The 20,368-nt window shown below is 43.3% G+C and overlaps 2 protein-coding genes across 2 annotated transcripts; both read right to left on the reverse strand.

Moving 5' to 3' along the window:
• Window positions 1–202: 202 nt before the first annotated feature.
• On the reverse strand, window positions 203–9,148 carry LOC144151474 (uncharacterized). The gene is made up of 5 exons (XM_077682528.1): window positions 8,992–9,148; window positions 7,276–7,427; window positions 6,373–6,440; window positions 3,994–4,077; window positions 203–440 (listed from the first exon to the last, which is right to left on the reverse strand). The coding sequence occupies exons 1-5, from the start codon at window positions 9,145–9,147 to the stop codon at window positions 316–318; spliced, it is 585 nt and encodes a 194-aa protein (XP_077538654.1). The 5' UTR covers window position 9,148; the 3' UTR covers window positions 203–315.
• A 1,627-nt stretch (window positions 9,149–10,775) lies between these two features.
• LOC144153233 (uncharacterized) lies at window positions 10,776–17,843 on the reverse strand. The gene is made up of 6 exons (XM_077684883.1): window positions 17,728–17,843; window positions 15,904–16,055; window positions 14,904–14,971; window positions 13,666–13,749; window positions 12,847–12,883; window positions 10,776–10,900 (listed from the first exon to the last, which is right to left on the reverse strand). The coding sequence occupies exons 2-6, from the start codon at window positions 15,938–15,940 to the stop codon at window positions 10,776–10,778; spliced, it is 351 nt and encodes a 116-aa protein (XP_077541009.1). The 5' UTR covers window positions 15,941–16,055; window positions 17,728–17,843.
• Between the last annotated feature and the right edge of the window lie 2,525 nt (window positions 17,844–20,368).

The raw sequence follows: 20,368 nt of genomic DNA on the forward strand, positions 1-20,368 counted from the left end.
GTACAACAGAAAAACATTACGCAGAAATTCGGCCGTCGTAACAATCTGGTCTGAAGCTGCAATTTAAGGAAATGCACACATGCGTATTTTTGGAATTCAACCAGCGTTTGCGAGCTCAGACGCGGCGGCGTAGTTGATATTACAGAACTGGTTAGTACAATGAAAGGGTCCAATTCATAAACGTATTACACAGAGGCTCGGGTTTTCGACAAAGCATTTATACAACAACGAAAAATATTTTGGAGCAAAGTAAGCGGGTCCGTGTGAAGGCCATACTACGGTTCCAGGAAACCCCAAGTTACCATTTTCATGTTTCTAGTCGTCCGGACACAGGTCGCTGTCTCGCAAGGGAACAATGACGCCGCAGATGTCGTGGAAATGTATGAGGCAGTACGTGGGCACCATGTCCTTATACTCCTCAGAAACCCATAGGGTGCATACTGCGTTCGTGGGAAAACAAGCACGTCACATCATACATCCACCTGGCACAACGCACACGTCTGCAATGCTCTTTCTAAGCACTCCATAAGAAATCGCCCATACAGCCGGCAATGCTGTGCTCTTACAAAGTACAAAGTTGACATCAAATATGTGTACCTGGCCTTCATAAATTGTCACCAGGCGGGCGTGAATAAAGTTATCTAACCAAGCTACACGACAAAATATTGCGTTTCTTATGGGACGCGATGCAGATGTAGGCTTTATTCAGAAAATGCTCTTGGCCCTAGCCGTTCTTCTATTTATCTCGTTGCAAGCAAACAAGGGGGCATGGTACTACGAGTACTTTTTCCCAGCCTCTTTGTGATGCTTGTCGGTATAGCTTATCGAGAACATGGCGGATTTCTGCAGTAGGCAATTATCAACGCGATAAGATAGTTGTTTGCGAGCTGAGATGGGTAGCATATCAAGTCTAGCTTGTGGTAAAGGCAAAAATTCACGCTATTGGCCTAAAGAGCTCTGTAATGGTGTGCGGGAAATAGTTCAGGATAAAATTTGAGCCTAAAGTATTTATGGTCCTTTGGAATTTCTCTTCGGGTCATCACGATTGTAGCAACAGTTGCCTTCTCATGCGACTAGATAAAAGTACTAGCCTTTACAGCTTTGACTCCTTTGCGCCTCCGAAAAGACACTACTATAGAGGTACCTGTAGAGGTGTGCACGCAGTTCTCGCGGACACCATAAGAAATGGTTCAATAATTTTCTTGATGCATCGCGGACTTTATCTGAGTGACTCCTCGCCCCACTAAGGTGGTCATCCTTTGCCTTTTCTGTAACGCGATCCAGTGACCAAGTAAGCGGATGTTTTCTCAGGAACAAACTCTCAGTGTGTGTTTTAAGCGTGCTCAAAACTGTAGTGTTTGTTCACATTAACCTGATACAGGCCTTAGGCGCCGTACCTTCAAATTAAATCATACCTATTTAAATCGTATCATTGTCATGCGTGTCTATTTAGTTTAAATTAAAGTAGTACGCATGACATGAGCATATCAGGTACCTGTTCGTATTTTCCGTCCTCTCACAGTGAATTCTTTTTCTCCACGCGGCCAAAAATAAATCATTTGTAGGAAAATTTGTGTAAGAAGGCTTTCGCAAGCCCTACCACTTTCCTCAGTGACCTGAGGGGCTTTGTTATATGTCCTATGCAAATTTGTCGCAGACATATTTACTAACAGCGGTGCTATGTAGCCACATATGCGCGCCGATTTCAACGCTATAAGGCATCGAGATTTTACCGAAATTGTTAATGATGCATCAAACTTTTCAAAAGCCTGCTACGACGCCCTTTAGGAGTGAAACATTACCAATGAGAGCTCATGAACGTGTTTCACGTAAATTTTGAAATATGGTTCCCCTGTCACTACCTTCTGCGAGACCTCACTGCCCAAGAGATTGGGAAGAAGTCAGTCCACTCACTTTGATACTTATATGAGCACTAACGGAAACAGAGCGGGCATTCACATTCAAACCGAAGCAAATATGCGGGTTACCCACTGCGTCAGTTTTTAAATCACACAATTTCTCAAGTCATGCTTCGTTCTTACAATACGAAAGGTCAGACTTTTGTCTTCGGTTTCTACATAGTTTAAACAGTATGATCTTCGAAAATACTGAGGCAGTCTTAATCGCCCCTGTGTTGAAGCAAAAAAAACACTGGAAATACCTAAGCAGACTGAACACTACAAAACAGCTATATAAAATACGAAAAAGGGCATTAACATGAAAAAGCACCCGACAGCAAGGAATAACGAGAAGCAAGGAACAAGAGCAAGTCGTTGTGGAACTCTGGATTTTCTTCATACCAGATCCATTGTAAAGAGCCAACTTGTACCGAGTGCTGTATGGTTAACGCGATGCAAATGCATGCAATGAACGACACCAAAGTGGGTCGTTGCTTTCTCTTCAATTGTCCATGTTGAAGGCTTCACAAGTTAAGCTACATCCCGTCTTGGAACGTGCGAAAAATGGACATTTTCGCAACAAGTACGGCTGAATGTTTTGCTCAGAAAAAGAGATTGTTTATATTGCGTTTTTTGGTATCGTTGAAGTTAGTGAAGATCTAATTTGAAAGCCCTCAACGAAAGCGATGGCGTAACTAACTCTTTGTTCTACGCCTTACGAGTATGGGTATTATCTATCCCGTTTCCTCAGCATCTCGATTGACGCGAGATTATTAAAGAAAGATCCACTTATAGCATTTTCAGCATTTTTTCTCATGTACACGTAAAATCGGAGGTCTCGTGCGGACCGCTCTAGCGATGAGAGGGAGCTTGTTGACTATCACCACTTTCACTGTCGTCAATGTCCTCATATCTTACTGGCTCCTTTCATTGCTTGGATTTCTTGTTCGGTCATCTGATGACCTTTTACAGTTAACTCGCTTCCAGAACACCCTGAATACTTGTGTCATTCATAGCAAGCTTGTGCGAAGTCCTGAGATGTGTACAAACCTAATTTCTATTTCCTCTGTCGTTTTTTTTTTTCGAAACGTTGACGTAGCTGGATCTAGTTCTGTTGGGCGTAGCTTTGAAAAGTAAACTGCTTTCGCTGATTGAGTCGTGATGCATGTATTTGCGGTTAGTTTTGGTCACGAGAAAAGTATAGCGTGGAATGACGGCAATTTTTAGTCATAACGCGAAAGGTCCCGTCGCGCAGAACAGCTGAATTTCTCGGGGGTGTTAAACGTGAGGGGAAAAACCCGTAGCGCCACTCTGCGTCTTCCGCTGAAGTCAATTGGATTTCTGAATCACTGCTGATCGGACGGCGTGCGAACGAACAGTTACTACCGCTAGCTGGTACGGCTTGGGAGTGTGATGACGTCAGCACCATTCTTTAGTGTCCTGTAGCGCCCGCTCCTCTTGATACAGAAGGGATATACGCGCTGTCGAATATATGTGACGTGCGCACTGCTGTCTTCCTCGGCATCGAGTAGTGTACGCTAAAGCATTCCAGGCTCAAGGGCGGAATTTGAGCGTTGTTGATTTCTAAATTGTTACGTTTTGTAAAACAGTGTTGAAACTTGCAAAACATTTTACTCCTCGATGTGCGGGTTAACCAAACACAGACAGCGTACTCTTCCGGTGCGAGGCGCATCAAGTCTACTTTAGAACTCTAATCATTGAAGACAGTACTTATTCGCAAAGGATCCGAACAGACAGAGTTGTTGCACGTGTTTGTCCATTCCTTGAAGGTGTTCTTTACTTTAACACCGTTAAGAATAATTTTAAGCATTTCAAGCTTTCCATCAGCTTGTGAAACCTCAATATACCTTCCGGTATCCCTAGTACAATGGTCCATAACACGTCCGAATCGGTGATGTCAGACCAGTTCCAAAGAAAACACAATAAGAATCGATGGCACGTGAAAGCAAGAACATGTGTTTGCAGGTTTCGCATGTTAAGCATTGTCTCTCATTTCGCTTTCCCTTTTCGCAGTATGCAAAAGAGGTGTACTAAGAACCGCGAACGAACAATGTGTGGCTTCAAGTTTACTTACGCTCTTTGTTTCTGAAGGGAAATTCGGTGACAGCGCAATTCCCGTAGTCGTTGTAGCGTATGTAACCAACGTATACGGTTTCATCTGCATAGAAAAGTATACATTATGCCGCAGAGGCGAAGTGACAAGGGCATGCTGTACCATTTAGGGTAATAGTTCTTGGCAGGAGCAAATTGTATTGCTCTAGGATATTATAAAGATATTTGGTTGATGAATACTCTTGTACACAGCACAACAGAAACACGACCCGTAGACCTGAAAATGCTGCTGTTGATACAATATATGCGATTAGGGCGGCGAGTTGGTTTTTTTTAATAAAGGCAGTGGTTCGCCCCACAAAAGTCAAGAAAAACGACAATTACTCTCGCAGTCGCTTTTGAAGAGCGGGATTCAAAGAAAAAACTATTCGGCACCCCCTTTTTCAAGTAGGAGCTCATAAACAAAGAAGTGAATGTACATGCGGTAATGCGTGCTTGTTTGTGGAGGAAACAGTGTAAAAACGACTACAAACTTCCCACGAATTTACGTCAACCTTTTACTAAATAAATGGTATTTAATGAAGGCAAAACTCAGCTGGCACGCATGTCAGTTTCCATTCTGTTGCTATAAATACAAACATATCCAGCTCTGGGACGGCCGTGATAGCAACAGCATACCTCACAAACTTGGTACCATTGCTTACAGATTTTATGCATCAACGAGATGAAAACATGGTTTCTTGATAACTTTATAAAAGAGATAGCGCTACGCGAACACTAATTCGACAAAGCCGCCGTCCGCAGTGACATCTGCGATACAAAAGGGGCTACTTGAGGAGCGCTACAGGGCATCTACATGATATAATTACCACCTTTTCTGGTACACTGCTCTCAGTATTTGAAGCAATTTTCGAGATAAGGGCACCCGATCACTGAAGTTCAGTGCCTTGTATCACGTATGCGCGCTCCAGCATGCTAGCTACACGGACGCAAGTACAAGCCTCGAGCTTCGCACTGGAATAAAGACCCTAGATAACGACCATGCTGCTAGGCCGCGAAGAGTGATGTGGACACCGAAGAGTTGCAGCTAAACTGTGCGGGTAAGGGCTGTGATCGGCGGCCTATCTGGCATGCACCATTCTGATCTAGCACAGTGAAGAAACATCGACCATTACATTCAGCAAAAAACTGGAAGGAGCACTCAGCAGCTTTGAATTGGTCGCGAAATATCTCACATATTGAAATCACAATAAGTGCTTGCGTGACCATTTATTTTGATGTCCATATGTGTCGGCATTGTTGGCACCACCCCTCTGGGGGCCGCAGCACATTGGAGGGGGCCGCAGCACAAACATTGTCATCATCATCAACGGCTTCGGTATGGCCAGGCCCAAACGGGCGCCCTGTCGGATGGCTCTATTTGTGTGTTTCTTTTGGCGCTGCCACCTTAACAAGAGGGGGCTTAAAAGGCTTCATCTGGTCAGATGTTAATCAATATAGAAAAAAGTGATTACCAATTATAATACGCTCTTGAGAGGATGGCGGCTATCCTAAAAAAACTTTGATATAGGCAAAAGTCTCAAACAGGGCACTTCACGACATGCTGTTTAGATAACTAGCTTGATTGTTATCACAACTTGACTGTTTTTCTGCAAGCAAGGCTTCGTTCGCAGTTTCGCAAAATACGCAACAGGTACAAAACAGGTCAACTTTCGGTGGAAACCAAAAAGGTGTGAACGATTTAGTTTTTTTTAAACAATTAAATTTAACGGAAAATGAAACTCACATTCAGCTGGCAGTAAATCCATTTGGGATCACTTTCTCAAATTTCCAGTTATTTCAAGGACTTACTTCAATTTCTGATTCCAAAGTAGTGTAGGAAGGAAGAGTTTGAGCACCTCTCCGCAAAAAAACCCAAGGTAAAAATTCCCCAGTGCAGTAAATTCATAACCTTTTGCCGGCTTTCTCCGGAAAAAAAGACTTGTTTTATTTGTTTAACTACCATTTGCACCAATAAATATTCAATATGACAGCTTGTGTCCTACATTTGTCTGTTGAACAAATAAGCAGTTTTTAAGCTACTTCTGAAAACACAAAGCCAAAATTAGCTGCAATACCCCATTGGCCTCTCTGCTTGTCTGGGTCTCCCAGTAATTGCGTAATTGATGATAACATCAGGGCTCCACCAATGCAAGCGGTACGGCAGGGAAGTCGCGGGTCGGTTAGTACTTGGAGTTTGGGACCTGTCACTTAAAAGCCGTTTCCTGGTACCACACACCAAACACAAGCCAACCTTCAAAAGTGCGGATGCGTGACTTTGGTGTCATGTTATATGACACAACCAGCTCAATTCCTTCCTATGACTCTGGATTCCATAAATGAATAAACTTATTCTACTAACCATCGCCAACAGTGAAGTTGGTGGCGTCTGGCGTGGCACCGGCGCTGTGGTGGAGCGAAAGAATCTCTCTGCACGGCACATGTAAATAAACCAAAGTGTTTTAGTGAGTCAAGACAGTTGGAGCCAGAGCATAAAGACAAGAAAATTATGGCACCATTTGCTCCAATCAGACAAAAGATCGGAAATATTTGAGGTGACGTCGTCCACCCTTCTGCTCCCGCAAAGTTAACGTTAGGAAATCAGGGACAAAAATGCTGATTAGAAGCTGGCTACAAGCGCCATGAACATAAAATATGATTTAACAAACCTTGTTGACTTCACTGGTGCGAGCTATAGAAAAAAAGTGCGCAGCAAAACACGCGAGGACGAAGGAAGTACGAAAAGACAAATACAGACGCATGTACCTTCTTTGTATTTATTCAAAGGGATCCAGGCTATATGCTTACATGACGTCTTAGCAAAAGAAGAGTGATAACCAACAGGTGTAACTATATGACAAATCGATCGCAGGCATGTGTACAGCAATGCAGATAACATAACTCCATAACTGTGAATGCTTCAACAGAATTATAAAGGCAGACCTAAAAACTGCTGGTGTAGTACAGGCGCTTACCCTGCTGAAACCAGCGGTGGAATGCACGTTCCCATTTATGCGATTAGGAGCTATAATTTATGAAAGAATTTTCGCTTTCAATTCGTACTAGTGACAACGGCCGAAGTCATTTATCGTGTGGTTTTGTGATTTAAAAAAGAATCAGCCTATGTTTTATAAAAAAAGTAGACGATATGGGCATTAGCCGACCGCCACTCTTGGAAAGCTTTTGGTGCTCTAACCCATCAGTAAATAATTCCTGAAAGGAAGTTTTTAGCTACCATTAGTGTAAATTCTATTTCAATGCTTACCTTTCTTGTCCAGGACCGTTGCTAAGGGACCAATCGTAAGTGACGGTCTTAGCTTCAGGATCAAAGTCTCGACGCTTTGCAGACAGGCATTCAAATATTGTGTCGTTATCGTTATCAGAGATTGCGACGCCAGACGGATATCCTGAGAATGCCTGTAGAGAAGATGAAACAATTCCGCTTAATAATGACAAGAGACGTTGTGTCCCAGTTTTTTTTTGTGTAACATTAAAATGTACTTGTGGTATATCTGTAGTGATATGAAAAATCTGTTTTACAGTTTTATGGGAAGGAAAGTGGGTGTTATGCACACAACAATAGCAACACTCTCGTATAAAAACTCACTCTCTCAACATATTCCACGGGGAAAGCACGCATAAAATTTCCGGTTAATATAAACTTTCCAAGGACTCTCCTTTACGGCACAGTTTATGATATGGCTGTAGCTGTGCTGCGAGAGCCTGCAACATGTTTTAAATTGTAGTTTTCAGTGGTACTTTCTTCAAAGCTCTAGGGCGAGCAGAGTATCTATGGAAAAAAGAAATGCCCGCGTATCAGACGAAAAGGCAGCAAAATGAACGAATGCCGTACTGGAATCGCACGAAGCTGTCCTTGTTCTCAACTAGAATGAAAAAAGACGGCTCGTCTTCCATTTTTCAAAAATACGTTCAACACAAAGATTTGGTTAGAGGTTCCTCGCTATTAATTCAATCGAAGAGGCCTTTAGGTCTACGAACATAGGTCCCTTTTAAATAAATTATGCAGCCCTTTCTAGCTGCACACTTTAAAATAATTGTTGCAGGGTGAAACCAACACATTGTTGTGGTCTTCTGAAATACCCCACCGTGTCTGTGGATTGTACGAATAAACAGAATTAAGCAACTTGACAGCACGTTGTTGGGGTCAAGCGATCGTAGACAAACCGTAGGAGGGGGAATGACAAGGGAAATAAAGACACAATGCAACCCCTTCGGATCAGCCTACATGGGAGATAAAACTTAGGGCTCAGCCACTGTGAGGTCTTCACCGAAATATTTCGTTGCAGCGTTAAGTGTATGTATGGCGTTAAGATGAACGCACGGACTTTTCTCCTTCAGGCTTTCTCCTCGGAAACACATATCACTCCACGGGTAGTCCCACCAGATCTACGTGCAAGGTCTTCCGGTATATACAAAGCGTCAATTTCATCTATTAGGTTAAGACCAAGGGAACACCACCGTCGGGTATATCATTTCGAGCGTACTCAAAAACGGAGGTCACAAAATTGTTCTTTGCGTCTTACTAACACCCCTCGCAATTGACATTCCCTCGTATGCCGGAATAACCGGGCATTAGGACACCGAAACGTGGTTCACTGATGCCAGTGTAATTATGTGCTAAAAGTCGCATGTAACCTGGCAGTTTGTACAAATGGCAATGCACAAAAAAATACCATTCCACAAAAACATTACGTCTACACTGTGTATAATGCAATGCAAGTAGGATCTACATTCTTCTGTTTTAGAGACCGGGCCAAGTGATGAAATGCAATCGTTACCGTGAAGCTAAATAGCGTAGTTTTGTTTGGCTGTAAATGCTTCCTTCATAAACATGCTCTTGCAATGCTCCCAGCAGTGGGCGAATCCGTGGTATGGTCTTAGGGAGCTTCATTCAATGCAAAGACCTAATATTTGTTTAACTAATGGATAGGTTATATTTGTCGGAAACGTCGTTACATACCTCGAAAGCATCTGGAACGTCACGTTTGAGCTTGTTTGGCCCCGAACCTCCGTCGGACGACAAAGAAAAGTAGAGGATTGCAAGGCCAACCACGACTAGATTGAGTCTGTTCTCCATCGCAACAGTGACACGTCTGCGTAGGCTATTCGTCGTCATTTTATAGCATGTCTTGCAGGACAAACTCGAAAACTACATGCTTCAGCATTGATTTGTGAATTGCATTCTTTCAGCTGTGCTTCATTTCGACAGTTCACTGACATTTTTTTTTCTCTTAGTAAGTTACTGTCAGTGTCAGCGGTTGTGTCGTGTCATGTGACCACACGTGTAGACCACATATCCCTATGTTTCCAGTACATGCTATTATAGGGCAGAAAAATATGGGACTGTACAACCAGTCGAGCAATGTTGATTAGATGTAGTTAGTGACATTCTTAGTTAGTGACATTCTTCACATTCTAGATTAGTAACATTCTGCTATTCAACCGAGTGCCTATGAATTTGCACACCTGTAATGCGTGTGTCAAAAATTAATTGACTTGTCAGTCATCTCTGGGGTTCAACGCCACTTAAAGAGAAGAGTACTTGGACACCTAAGCACTGCTTTTGATGTAGCGAATAAGCTGCGGGGCAGTTATGTAGCCATTGTGGTAGACGGCAAGCTATATAGCTGCAGTTGAGGTAGAAGGTTCTGTGTTCGCTGTCGTATACACTACACCTATTAAACTTGAACAAAAACTGTCAGGTGGAAGGCAGTGCGTTTAGTTTATGCACAATATTGACTTCAATTGAATTGAATTGAATTGAATTCAAGCTACAGGCTTGAAGAGAATACGACTCGTCGCTATACGCAAAAAAACATTTTGTGGGCGCCTCCGCATTTGTAATATTCCTCCGTGCCGGTAAGCCGCTTCGACAATTCAGTATCTTTTAAAGACGATTCAGCGGCTGCAAACTGAGAAGAAACTGAATCTTTGGCGACAAATCGAACGTGAACAAAGTTATTTTTGGGTAATTTCCACCCTGTTACAACCAATGTTTACACTGACGTACTATATTCACTTGAGCCGGCACATTTAACTGATGCTCGTTTTTATTATAACGCGAGGAATACCTTGAGCGTATTGGCATAAATTTTAGCACCCATCCCCGTCGATCCAAGTTGATACCCTCAGTAGATGATGATTATGTAGAAGCAGTTTCCTGAGGTGTCGCCAATCGGTCAGCCACTATATTTCGTGACCTACCTCATAAAGAAACTTTTGCTACGTCGGATGTAACACATTTACTCTACTAACCAAGCGCAATCAACGCCGAAATTCTGCTTTTGCCGAAGCACAAGGGGCAAAGAATGCAGCGAGGACAGCCAAAATACCAAGGAAAGGGAAGAAATTCACGCGTCACTGTAGCATGCAAGGAATAGCATGTCGGTACGGCTCGTAGCTACACACCGTAGCAGTGATGAAGCCATTGATCACCAGGGAAAGACATCACGCTTTTGCATTCATGGCACGTGAAAACCTTAGTTCCGGGAGGAAATATTTATTTTGTGCGCGCAGCAACCAAATGCTATTTAAAAATAGTGAAAACAGTGGCATTACTGCTGTCATTGAAACGAAAAGCAAGGTATTCTCCAGGCACACATCAAGGCTCTGCTTTGACTGGCTCCACCTCACATTTTCTTAGACACTCTGTGTACAGCAGAGATAATTAGGTGCATAGTAAGCGGACAGTGTGAATGCCAGTATGGGTCTTCAAAACAACATATCGTTGGGAACTCCGTGCTTCTAGTCGTCCGGGCACAGGTCGCTGTCACGGACGGGGACAGCGACACCGCAGATGTCGTGGAATTGTCTCAGGCAGTGTGTGGGAACAAGGTCTTTGTACTCCTCAGACACCCACAAGGTGCACTCTGCGAAATTGTGAAAACAGCCAAGTCAGGGTCTATATCGACGTCAATAAGACATGCTGCTACAATATTTTATTTCGACTACGCGGAACCTCCCTTGAAGCTGACACGGTCGCTGTGCTCTCGAAAAGTTGAAGGTGCAAATAGGCAGATGACGTTGACATCTAGAAGCTGGTACCATACCTCAATATTGAAGGAATGTAAACAGGCGTAGTTACAACTACATTTAACGCTTCTCATTGTCCGCAACGTATGTATTTCTTCAACTTGGAGAAGGCGTTACGACGGCGGTAGTGCTGTAGTTACATTTATTGTAAGTAAACTGGCCAGCATAATGAGACAAGATGCAGTTTTTTTTCGGACTCTTAGTTTGGTCTCGGCTATTTTACCTAACTGGTAGAGAATGCATCTTTACCGTTCGTAATTTAACGCGAATTAAAAGCTGTTTTAAGGTGCAACCGATATGCTTCAAGCATTCGCCGCCAAAAGGACAAAGAAATATCACACGCAATTGTAGTTAGCCTAAGATGTAATGCTCAGAGGAGTTCGGGCATAAATTTTGAAATTTTCGCAGTTCCCGTAGTAAGTCGTTTAGGTAGCGTTGGTATTGCTACAGTTCATTTTGACGCCTGAAAGGCACCGGATGGTAATAGGGACAAATTCTTTGGTAGATGACAATATAACACTAGGTCACTCGGCGGCTTCGACCCATTTTTGCCTCCAAGGTACACCTCAATCCCAATGCGCTGGTTTTACAGAACGCGTTTCCAGAAACAATACACCACTTGTTCTAGCCCTGATCGTTTTGTTTAGGACGACCGAACACTTGTCATAGCCTTAAAGTAAGTGATTTTTTCTTAATGAATCACTTGAAGTATCCGAGAGAACCTTATTCCTCAGCCTTGAATACATAATTGAGAAATATAAGAAAGCCAAGCTTTCTATGGCGAGACGATAGGAAAATCCAGCGGTTCCGGGTATTCAGAAAACTTCTTGGGATTGACCTTTGGCGCATGTGGGAAAAAACAGACCGGTTGCAGATGAGTGAGAACTAGGGGACAGGGATTGGCTAGGTCTATGGGTGACGTACTTACTCTCCCGCGCTTACGAAAAATGATAAGTGGTAATGGCGCATCAAGGGGAGTGAAGCGCACTGGTAAACACCAGCCATTCGTTCCAGCTTCGCTCGCTAGGGATATGTACGCATTTTTTAAGACGCTGATTCTCAGAGAACTGCGCTAACCTCATCATACCCATTTTTTGGGAGCCCGTAGTCGGGAAAGGCCAGACGGTGTAGAAAGAGCATGGGCTCACCATAAATGGGGTTTACAAAGAATTGTACAAGACAAGGGCCGCTCCGTAAAGCAGATTCAGAAGAGAGCCGCAACTCAGCGTGCAGGAAATTGGAAGTGATGTACCATTGCGTGGTTCACAAAACACGCCGGCGATGTTTTACAGCGAAGCTGTCTAGATATATGTTCTGACCATAATTGCGCACGTCTGCCGGTTCGACAAAGAACCCACATCACTCACTCCTGAGCTAGTATTCAGTGCTCTAAAGCTCTCAATCTAATGTGTCACAATGGGCGCTTGCACTTATTCTGAACGATTTTATGGAATGCTAATGCATTAGTTGACTGACTGCTCACGCCACTGGGATTGTTCGGATTTCGCCTGGATATTTTTAACACGAGCTTAAAAAGAAAGCACAGACAGGAGCAAACGTTCACTTTACGCTTCGAGGTTGGGCAATCGGGGTGCCAAGAATCTCTGTTCACAGAGGCCGCCACATAGGCTTGAACATCGAGTGGCATGAACGTCGAATTTGAAACCCTTTAACGTGTAAAAATTATGGCATACATGAAAACATCGCGTGTTGATGATTTTACCAAAGGTCCTGTTGCAGCATAACATTTAATCGAGACAGCAAACGCCGGCAGTCGGCTGACGAGCTCTGGCCGACACTCGATTGGAGAACATCTCATTCTGGACGCACAGCGACCAAAACAGTTGAGCGCCTTGATTCACAAACGTGCTCACCAATGTAAACAGCTGATAAAATCTCGACGCTTGAGAGCGACTGGAAGAGTACCCTGTTCGGGGAGTGCTAATTGATCACAGCTCACGCATCTAAGTCACGGTTTTTTCAATTTTGAAAGTACCACTTTGAAGCAAAAAACATTTTTCTCGTTTCATTTTCCCCACCTGTCGTCTGAACGTCAGTAACATAACTGTTCGTATGCGCTGTTACGGAGCCCACGCAGCGTACTTCTTGGCCCGATGCGGATACACTTCTGTACTGATTCCCCGATGACTAAAAAAAACATATGCGACCCTTATGAAGAATGCCAAAAGAACATTTTCATACAAGTTAGGTTATGTAAACCCAATGTGTTTTCACTCATTCTGTATTCACGATGATTGTTACGCGATTCTGAAGGCTTTATACATGCATGTGAAAAGCCCATGTCTGTAGCATTACCCCATTACATCATTACATAGCATTGGTAAACCGTGGACGAACTGCCGGCGTGAAAGCTGAGCAACTTAAGTGTTTCCTGCTCTATATGGCCCTTGTAAGGCTTTCATAGAAACAAAGGTATCAAGTGTGCAAAATAACTCTCAGAGAGGCAAACCATGAAAGCAACCTTCAGCTGTCGCTGTACGTTTGTCGATAGGATGTTCACATTATCGTTTTTGCATTAATTAGTAGCAGAGTAGCATTAAGCGCAATCAGACAATCAGAAGATATCGTTCAGTTATCTTACGATCCACGTTCCTGAAGGGAACTTCGGTGACGGCGCAGTTCCTGTAGTCACTGTAGCGGACATAGGCAATAAAGACGGTGTCACCTGCATAGAAAAACACATGTTAATTGGCACAGATGAAACGAAGGTATTACGCAGCACCTATACGATCATAGAGTAGTTGCAAGGGACAACTTTGAAGCTTGCGAGAAATTATCAGCAGGTTACGTGGCTTACAATTTATGTAGCCTACACAACAGAAATACGAGCGCCACCACTGCCAGGCCAAGGTGGAGTATAGCAACTCCTTTTTGATCGGCTTTAACCTTTCGCAACAACAATGAAAACCAATTAAAATAGTTTTGGTAATGATGGCGACGGTTTGTTAAAGTTTATCAGTGCTCCGGATTTCTCAAAAAACAAACTTTCTGTTGTCGCAAAAAAAGAAATGCGACAGAGGAAGAAGTAACCGGGGTGTTTTTTTTTTTACAAGCAAGAAGTTGTTGGCCATTAGTCAACGTCGAGAGTGCTGCGGATCTTGCGTCCTTGCAGGTAAAACGAAAACTATGCACCCTTTAGAACCCGCAACTGCTCCTTAGAAAGGAAACTAAAACCAATAGTATCTGTAGAAATAAATTCACCGAGTATCAGTTTTCTACTAACTATCCTTTCCTGGGACGGTGAAATTGTCTCCTATGCGTCTCTAATGATGGTGGCTCAGCCGAACAGCTTGATTTGTTGCAAGGCATGTGTCATTCTCCCGAACGCCAGCTGTCACCTTCTCGTTCTAAATACAAGGAAGGCATTCGACAGTGAGCGAAAGAATCACCCGGGCATGGTTGTTTTAAAGAAGCACAAGATCAGTGATCCCCTAGCGATGATCTCTTCTGGAAATTCCAACCGTGTAACTTTTTATCCATGCTTTGCTTCCTCATGGTAGGATCTTTTCAGAAACTCGTGTCTAAAACAACAAACTTTTCAATACCCTGGTTAGGTTTCCCCTTGTTTGAATCTCCTGGCAATGCAAGATACAATACTGCACTGCCAACGCGCGTGGTACGGTAAAGTAACGAGTCGTTTACTGTATGCAATAGGGCACATCACAAAACAGGAACTTTCCTGATACAAGAAATCAGTTAGCAGCTAATGTGCCAACGCCTGCATTTGTGGATCATGTTTCTGGTCCTTTAACATGAGCAGCTGAATACAACCAAAGGTTTTCTGAAGTTAAACAAATTGAACATAACTTCCCGACTTACCATCATTAATTGTGAAGGGTGCGGCGTCCGGCGTTGCGCCCGCAGTGTGGTGCAACGAAAGAAGCTCTCTGCAAATGAATGTTGAATTAACAGAAGTGTTCTGGTGAGTCGAGACATTCGCAGCCGAGAGCGCTGGAGACAGCAGGTCATTATCACCTTCCATTAAGGCCCAAAGCCAAACATATTCGCGGTGAAGCCACCGCTCCGTTTGTCGGGGGAGCGTTTCATGTTAATAAAAGATATCATCAAAGAACTTTAAACGTCTTTTATAAAGTTTATTTTAATGTACATATCCGTTTGGTGCATTTTTCTTCCCAAGTTGGTTAGAAACATTCAGGCTCTCTGGAGTGCACTGCACTTCAAATTGCCAACTAAGCTTCAACTGCTTCAGTGGTTAGCATGGTGAAATGTTTCTGTTTATATTTGACGTAACTTACTGCTGAAATGGTAGCTGCTTAATTTTTCAGTGCCGGTAAAATAATTACAACGAGATAAGGCGTACCGCCTAAGTTGGTTCGGTGTGCATCTTGGAACAACAGAACTAAAGAACGGTAATAACGCGTACGCTCTGGCTGAAACAATTGCCGACAACATACCACACATTGCGTACCACCTAATATGCCAGAAAGAAAACTTTTACTAGGTCTGAACAAAAGCCGACCTCAGGCAGAACAGCAAGTACACGAGGTCATAGCTTCCCACATGGGTGTAGCGTTCGAGCAGAATTTACCACGAAAGAGCACGTCTATACCAGACTTGAGCCCAAATTAAGGAAATACTTTTTCGTGCTCGAGATTAAATGCAGATACCGGACATCGCGCGAGAGACCAAAGTAATGGCAGAGTTTCTACAAAATAGATTTACCAGTTTCTCCACGGAAGGACCCTGCCCATGGAATGATGTAAGTACAAGAGATAAGACAGGACTACGATGGATACTTCTTTTCAACTGCCTTTCAAGGTTTAGTTTCAATCATTGCAAATTTTGTTTAAATATTTACCTTTCTTGTCCAGGACCAGTGCTAAGGGACCAATCATACGTGACAGTCTTGGCTTCAGGATCGAAGTCTCGGCGCCTCGCCGTCAGACATTCGAAGATTGTGTCGTTATCGTTGTCTGAGATTGCGAGGGCGTAGGGGAATACGGCGAAGGTCTGGGAGAAATTAAAATAAAACGTTTAAACACTAAAATTCACGTTATGGATGCGCACTTTTACTGTCGAAAAAATTAGTTTATTTGTTATTTTTTTCTTCTGATACTCCTAATTTTCGTTTGAATGTTCTACGTAAATCTCTACGTAAAGTAGATTTTCCATTGCTCTATTTTGAGTAACGCCTTATGACTCGTACATACGATAATGCCACGAGTGCAACAAGTTTTAGTGAGCGATTTTCTGCTGTGCGTCTTCGTTTCGTAACTCTTGGCTTGGAGGATAAACTACGAAGAGAATACGCGAAAAGTTTCGAGACGAGAAGGTATGGTTGAGTAGGGCTGAAAGTTTTGCATCATTAGAGGCAGTGTAAGTTTTCGCCAAGGATGAAGAAGACGGGTGCATCATTTCTTCAAGAGCAGAGCGCTCAATATAACAAATTTTCTTTGACCTCTTGACTATCTAGGAATGCTGGGGTAGAAAAATTGGGTAGCCCTTTTTTGCTACATTTGCCAAAAGAAATTATGCGCAACGTGTTTACAATTCGTTCTGCTCTTTCTAAATATCTGATTTTGTCCGTGAATCCGGCGGTCGATTCTACAGGCTGCCGTATTTAGTGAAAAATACGCGAAAGCTTGGTACGCTGTTGAGCGTGAGCGGTCGGAGGCCAACTGTGGCGAAGGAAAATGCTGAAGCATCTAAAGGTCCGCTCATTAAAGGGACCCTGCATCACTATTTCCAACAGTTTTTTTTTTATTTTAAATGGTTGCAGAACGTAGTCGCCCAACACACCCAGTACCTCAGCCAAAGATTACTGCTTTATGCCCACAGATACCTTGAAAGCTCACTCAATTTTTCTCTCTCTCTTTCCCGGTCTTGACGTTCTTCGACTGCCCGAATTACGTCACTAAGGCCTTGTAGAGGCTATTGGCTGGTTTTCCTTCAGTTGCAGCAATGAGCGCTTTTCCATAGCAGCTTTCGAAACAAAGCCACAACAGCAAAACAGAAACGGCAGACGTATCTGGTGCGACGAACAAAACACGCAGTGCCGCTTCATGATGGCGATAACTACAGCTATCGCAGTGCTTCCAGACGCCAAGGAAGGAGGGAAAGCGTTTATCGCAAGTGTTTCAGGGTCCCTTTAACTTTGGTCAAGCCAACATAACAATCAAATCTCCCTGTTGCACGGCCTTTAAATATCCCTCTCCCCCAAGGATTTGTTAACGGGGTAGAAAGGGAGTGAGGTTTTCGCGCCCTCCTCCGCCCAGCTTCACCTCCTAGAGAAAACCAGGGTATAAAAGGAGCGAGCCTCTCGTCCCCTCCTCCACCGAAGCCAGCCCTCGTTCTGAGAGCGAAACCTTTACGCAAGTGATTATCACAGCAAATGCTGAAGGTCGCAGAGCAGGTCAGAAAGTGGTATAAAACTGTCTTGCTATTCGCAGGACGTGAAGATTGTTTTTGTAGGACACGCCTTTTAATACGCCTTAGCGATGCTGAATTTCGGAGTTGTTTTTGAATGAAAATAATTTCTACATATCTTTCTCCTCAAATGTTCCTACTTAACTGACCTGATCAGCACAAGGGCAGTTGAGGGTTGTACTGAGTTATCCTTACTGTAATGGTCTACGAAGTCTATTTTTAAGGTACATAATGAGTCTGAAACATCGTCTCATACCTCGAACGCATCTGGAACGTCCCGCTCGAGCTTGTTGGGCCCTGAACCTCCATCGGACGGGGACGTAAAGAAGATTGCAATGGCGACCACGGAAAGCTTGAATGTGTTCTCCATCGCAACTGCTCATATGAGTATCCTTTTGGACATGTACTTTTATACTCTATGCTGCAAAAAAAAACGATTTGTTCGCATGATTCAGACAGGCTTTGTGATGCGCTCTGTTTCTGTTGTTCGTAATTTAGATTGGTCACTGAACCGCACAACCTCATCATCAATGTTTTGCGGGCGCCGGCATTTTTATGTCAAGTGAATGCGCAGCCCGTACCACCCTGATTTGCCGCAACATAATATATGTGCCTAAACGTAATAGGATTCGGCGGTAACTTAAGCTCCGTGGCCTGACAGTTTCAATGTGAGAGTTTCGACAGAGAACCACACGTGCACCTTGTTGTACTGTCACAGTGTGCATACCAGAGTAAATTGCTCAGCACTTGTCATTTAAGTTCAACGAAACCTTGTCAGAAAGGTCACTGCACAAACATGAGCATTTTTGGTTCGCGTCCCTGTAAAGGATTAACAAATTAGCTTACACACAGTTTTAACTAAGTTCCCGCGAATAATGCAAGAGTTGGCAAAATTACATGTGCTGAGAGAAAATAATTGACCACTACGCAGATTATTACGATTTTCTGTTGTTTGTGCATATTTCACAGGTGCCAGCAACATGTTTCGGGTAACAAATATTTTCCCCAAAAGGATGAAGCGGCGGAAAGTTCTCAAGCTATTCCAGTGACCACGAGTAAGTTTTCATATAGCGTGGTTCTTTTTTAAGAAGTTCCATATTGTTATGGATATTAATCCGGTCCTCTTTGTCCAGACAATACTTAAAACATTTTTTGATGGGAAAAGTTAAAAAAACAAGTAAGCACTACTGTAAAATTTTTTTGCGAATTAGATCTTGCTGATAAAAGACAATAAATTTAGATGAACTAAATATAACCATTTTTCTCTACGGTGAGAGTTAGTTTACCTTGGGTACAGCGCGTTGTTCAGGTAGTAATAACATCACTAGAAATTCTTGTATATTCTCAGGCCACGGGGTGAGGAGTAGGCGGAATAAAAGAACACGATGCAGACGGTGATGACAAAAGCGAAGGGGCAGGTGGCCTTGTCAAGTAAACCTAGAAATCTTATGGTGATTTCCACGGGGCTTATCCATGTCCTCAAGGAAGAGGAGGAAAAATTTGGCTAGGAGATAGCGAAGGGTGTAAACGACCTGCGGGCGACGGCCCCAAATGTGCTCATTGCAGTCTGCACAGTGCCGGAGGTGACAAAGCAGGGCGTGCACTGATAACGGGCAGTACTCGCTGCTAACAGCCAGTTCAGGAGGCGCGGCAGGGAACTTGGGCTTGGGGTGATAGACGTGAACAGGTTAGTGGGCAGCATTGGACATAGGCAAGCTTTTCAGTCCAACAGGATTAACTTCAGTACCAGGCTAGGAAACAAGCTGGGGTGGCGCTTACGTAAGAGAGCGGTAGCTTTTTTAGGGGCCCCGTGAAGCTAAGGAAGGCACTAGGAGACAAATGTGACGCCAGGGACGTAAGCGCACTCAATGCTGGGAGGCAGCCAGTCCTAGAGCTAACCGAAAAATCTATAGACATAGCTGAGAACGTAGACAAATGCGATTTAAATGGAAACAGTCGAGCGAACAATTTTATAAGAGAGAAAAATAAACCCCATAAGAGGAAAGTGAAATACAAAACAAATGCAATAAATATTTAATCGGCTACATAAATATGCAGAGAGGCAACAATCCTGATAAATGGGTAGAAATTCAAAACTAACTTTAACGGGAAGAAATAAACGTGTGCGCTCTAGCCGAGACTCACCCATGAGATCTAGAAGCAGCACCTGTCATATACAATTATGTCTGGCAAGGACAAAAATGCATCCATGAAGTTTTGGTACCATGTGAAGTTCCTTAGCTAAAAAAAACCATATCCATCAAAAACTCTTGATTGATGATGAGGAGAACCATTTAGAAGGAGAGCCGGCGTTGGCGCATATTCACCGATTGATTAGTGAGAAGTTTTGGGAAATACAGGTAGCGAAGTTTGCACCGATTACATCAGCCCCAGGAAGACTGTGGAAAGTGAAATACGTTTGAGCAACCTTGGTTGGAAAAAAACAGAGCAAAAGGTTCCCCCCCCCCCCAACAACAGTGGCACCGGACGGAACACAAATGCATCTGATAAACCTGTTTGAACCTAAAAATAAGGCATCGCTTGTAAGGAAAGTACATAAGGTGCTACACACCAAACAAATACCGGAGTATTGGCTTGAAAGTAGGAAGAATTTAATATATAAAGGTAGAGGCAACAAAGCCAGTATTGATTCATACAGACCACTCACAATTACGTCAGCGGTGTATATTTTCCTATTGCAGGTGATAAAATCGCAAATTCAAGCATGGAGGAAGAAAATGAAATAATTGAAGAACCGCAAAATGGATTTAGGCAAGACAGGCGCTTGGATGATAATTTGTTCGTGATCATACAATGCATTGAAATTGGGAAAGCGCAGCATAGGTCATTTTGAATTGCGTTCTTCTACAATAAAGGGTTATATGACAATGTAAACC

This window comes from Haemaphysalis longicornis, unplaced genomic scaffold (genome assembly GCF_048455015.1).
Source record: "Haemaphysalis longicornis isolate Haplotype H1 unplaced genomic scaffold, Haemaphysalis longicornis Haplotype H1 scaffold_9, whole genome shotgun sequence".
NCBI lineage: Eukaryota > Metazoa > Arthropoda > Arachnida > Ixodida > Ixodidae > Haemaphysalis > Haemaphysalis longicornis.